Here is a 3940-nt window from a genome sequence, read left to right on the forward strand (position 1 = left end):
CCTAGCTCAAGAAGGGGGAGAGGGGGGGGGTTACGTCGCCGCGCGACGCCGCCACAAGCAGCGACGGCAAGTCGACGATGCCTGCGGCCTGCAGCGGCGCAGCGAGCTCTTCGGGCAGTCCCGCCCCCTGCAGAAGCGCGCCAATGCTGCTGTCGTGCCCCTCCTCCGCCTCCGCCGCCGCGGTCGCCGCGCGCCGCGCCACCGCCCACCTCCAAGGTCAGGTAAGGTCAGGTAACCTTCTCAACACACGCGAGGTGGTGGGGCAAGGGCCGGGCAGTCCCTCGCGTCTCCACGTCTAACGACAGGAGCCCCACGGCATTCAAAGTGCAAGGCCAAGTGCGCGTGGGTGAGCGGTGGGTGTGCGCGTGTGTGTGTGTGTGTGTGTGTGTGTGTGTGTGTGTGCGTGTGTGCGTGTGTGCGTGTGTGCGTGTGTGTGTGTGCGTGTGTGCGTGTGTGTGTGTGTGTGTGTGTGTGTGTGTGTGTGTGTGCGTGCGTGCGTGCGTGTGAGCGGTGTGTGTGCGTGTGTGCCCCCACCTCCACCCACATCCGAACCGTCATGCCTCGGGGGGCAGCGGGCCCCGCCGCCTATGTACCAACGGACCAACCCATTCACTCTTAACACTCCGAGCCGTCAGTGCCGCGGGAGGGGCGGCCACGCCGCCTAGACGCGGCCGAAAATCTCCCCGTATCTCCCCGTATCTCGCCATATCTCGAGGCGCGGCTGCCGCCGCGAGGGCACGACGGGCGCGAGTGCAAGGCAAGCACACGGCCGAAGACGCGTCCTCTCTAGTGGGAGAACACGATTCCGTGTCCCGCTTCTCTAGGCCCCAGAGACGAGATCTGGGGAGATACGGGGGGGGGGGAGATAGGGGGAGATCTTCCGCTTCTAAGCCCCACCGCCGTCGTTGCAGCCGCGGCCTGCCACCGCACCGCCGGAGCACTCCCGGCGTTGCGCGCGGCCCGCGGCCCGCCTGTTGCATATCTCCCCGTATCTCCCCGCATCCCCCTGTATCTCGCGGCGTGCGGGCAGAGAGAGAGGGGGAGGGGGGGGGCGAGGGGCGAGCTAGCACCCCAAGTCCACTGGACCACACCTTCCTCCCGCCTTCACTACTTGTGTCTTCCTACACGTTGTCCTTCCCTACTGTGTCTCCACTACACGTTGTGTGTGTACTGGCCCGCCAGCATCGCCGACGCGCAGCCAGCCCTCGCACGGCTCGCGGCAGCCTGTCCACAGCAACCCGCCCTGGTCAGACGCTGTCCACAGCGCAGCCAGCCCTCGCACGGCTCGCAAGCAGCCTGGCTTGAAGAAGTCAGCCTCCAGCCGCGCCCAGCCGCCCACCTATCTCGGCTCGATCTCGGCTCGATCTCGGCTCGATCTCGGCTCTATCTCGGCTCGATCTCGGCTCGATCTCGGCTCTATCTCGGCGTCAAGCCGCCAGACCTGTCAGGACCCTGCTCCGCAACTAGCGAGGCGAGATACGTGGAGATTTGGGGAGATCTGCCCAGCAGCCCGCCTCCAAATCGCAACGCACGACACGCCCCGCCGCTCGCTTGCCAATCGGCGGACCACCTATGGGGAGATCTGGGGAGATCTGGGGAGATCTGGGGAGATGCGCTTGCCAATCGGAGGACCACCCGGGCTCTCGCAAACCACGGCGTGCGGCGTCGCGCGCACGCGGTACCTCCGCACCTGTTCACAGCTGCCGGCTGTGAAGAGACGCCGTTCACACTCACAGCGCACGCGGTACCGTACCTCCCGCGCCGCCCGGTCGTCCACCGGCGCCAGCAGCACTCCGAGCCCGATCTTGGCGCCGCTGAGCAGCATCCAGCCCTCGCCTGGATGAAGATTCCGGGAAAGTTCCGAGCCGGCTCCGGGAAGGCTCGTCGGACGCATCTTCCAGCCATCGCCTCCTCCGCCCAGCCCTCCCTTTGGCGCGCCTCCGAAGCGCTCGTCCCGCAGCCGCACCCACCCCCCCGTCTCGCCTAGATGCGAGAGCCCCGAGGAAAGGTCACGGAAAGGTCCGAGAAGCTTCGCCTGCAACCAACCCTCCCGTCTCGCCGCCGACCGTGCGCGCGTCTGTTCGGACGACGTCGCCGCACGACTTTGCGCCGACCGCGCGGCCGCCCGGCGCGTGCCTGTGGCGGGCAGGGCGTCCGACGAACACACTAGGCCTGTGGTGCGGGCTGTGGTGTGGGCGGTGGCGACAGCGGCGACAGCGGCGGCGGTGGAAGCGGCAGCTGTGCCGGGTGAGTAGAGCTGGCGATGGCGTGCAGCGCCGCTGTGCGTGTACCCACAACGTTTCGGGGTGCGTTCGCGAAGCTGATGCTCTCTCTGCGCTCGTGTTTGTGGCACTCACCGCACGAGGACCGATGGAGCGTGCACGACACGGTAGATTCCGCTCTCCTCCTTGACGCGTGTCTGGTTGGCGGACATCACGTCACAGACGGCCTGTAGAGCGGGTGCGCCTGGTGTGCGTGAGAGGGATGTCGCTGTCGGCCTGCGAGCGAGGTCGCCTCGGGCTCCGGGGCGAGGGCGGCCCACAAGCGCAACGCGGATTTTTTCGGGGAGGGGGTCTCGAGGTTCTCGAGGTGGATATCCTTTGGCCGCGTTGGGTAGCGAGGATTGGTGTTCTATGAAATGAACTCGGGGGCACGGGACGCGGCACAAACGGGGCACAAACGCCAGGCTACAAAGACGGGGAGGCACGTAGTGACGCAGGGGAGTCTAGGCGACGGCGGCGTCCTCCGACGCCGGCCGCGGCGAGCCTGAGCTCGGTCGCAATCTCTTCCGCCGCCGCGAGCTGCAGCGCGACTGACATGCGCTGGGCCTGCAGCGAAAGCCACGACCGCGTCGACCAGCTCGCCTCGTCCTCGTGCTGCCGCTTCGAGAGCTTGTTGCGCACCTTGTCCTTCATCTGGTAGAACAGCCGTTTGACCGCGTTGCACCACCCGCCGAAGGTTTCAAACAGGTACATCTGCACGTCGGTGTCCGAGCGCGAGAGGGCGTGCGCGTAGTCCGCCTTCTTGTACGCCACATAGCCGCCGCCGTCGCTCGGCCTGAAGTCGCCGTCCCCGACAGCGCCGCGCTGCTCGAGGCCGAAGATGTCCGCGCTCGTGCCGGGCTCGGTGTTGCCGAGGCCGACGAAAGCGCCTCGCTGGCCGACGTCCTCCGGGTTGGAGGAGAGCGAGTCCTTGAACTTGACGTCGCCGATGAGGCGCGAGCGCGAGCGGCCGGCGCCCGCCACCGAGACGTCGGGCCGGTAGTCGTTAGAGTAGCCGAGGTGGTCCCGCGGCTCCACCTCGACGAGCGAGGATTGGTGTAACCCGAGCCACGGAGGCGTGTTTTCTGACGGCCGACCGTCAGTGCACGGAGTTGCCCCTTCTCCGACTGCCCCGGCTAGTTCCCGAGGTCGTCGGGTGTGACCCCTTCGTCCCCCGAGACGTTGGGTTCACCTTGAGCACTTGAGCACTGGATAGGGTCGGTTCCGCATGGTACGGGACCCCTCGATCGTCTCGCCCACCCTCACTGGTGTGTTCATTGGGGGGGGGTCATAACAAACACGTACCTAGGTACCTAGTTACCCATGCTTTGCTGGTACAGTTGTAGCGACCTGACGCTGCTTCAACAACCGGGATTTTTTCTACTTAGTTAGGTACCCAGTTCACCCTTGGGGACCCGCTGTGTGCGGGGTGGGCCCCTGCACACAGCTGGGACTCCCAGGATTCGGTACTTCAGCTTGGTATAGTATCATTGTATGCTTCTCGAGGGGGTATCAAGGTATGCTCTAGGCCTCTGTGGGGACCCATCTCGGCTGGGTAAGCCAAGATCAGCCGGGATGACCCGAGATTGGCCGAGATGACCCGAGACGACCCGAGATCGGAAGAGATGACCGGAGATCGCCGAGCTGCGCAACTACTGGCTCTCAACACCACCGTCGTC

The 3940-nt window shown here is 66.0% G+C and overlaps 2 protein-coding genes across 2 annotated transcripts in view; both read right to left on the minus strand.

Moving 5' to 3' along the window:
- Positions 1-558, minus strand: part of EMIHUDRAFT_232129 (hypothetical protein) — a gene marked incomplete at both ends in the record, with an annotated part of 2441 nt that extends 1883 nt beyond the window's left edge. The window contains 2 exons of the mRNA XM_005783704.1: positions 35-88; positions 535-558. Coding sequence (XP_005783761.1) covers positions 35-88; positions 535-558 — 78 coding nt within the window. The remainder of the gene's footprint in view (positions 1-34; positions 89-534) is intronic.
- A 1875-nt stretch (positions 559-2433) lies between these two features.
- EMIHUDRAFT_456373 (hypothetical protein) lies at positions 2434-3491 on the minus strand (the record flags this gene model as incomplete). Its single annotated transcript, XM_005783705.1, has 3 exons — positions 2434-2631; positions 2751-3299; positions 3471-3491. The coding sequence occupies 3 exons, from the start codon at positions 3489-3491 to the stop codon at positions 2434-2436; spliced, it is 768 nt and encodes a 255-aa protein (XP_005783762.1).
- Positions 3492-3940: the final 449 nt, after the last annotated feature.

Source organism: Emiliania huxleyi (assembly GCF_000372725.1).
Source record: "Emiliania huxleyi CCMP1516 chromosome Unknown EMIHUscaffold_178, whole genome shotgun sequence".
Taxonomy (NCBI): Eukaryota; Haptophyta; order Isochrysidales; family Noelaerhabdaceae; genus Emiliania; species Emiliania huxleyi.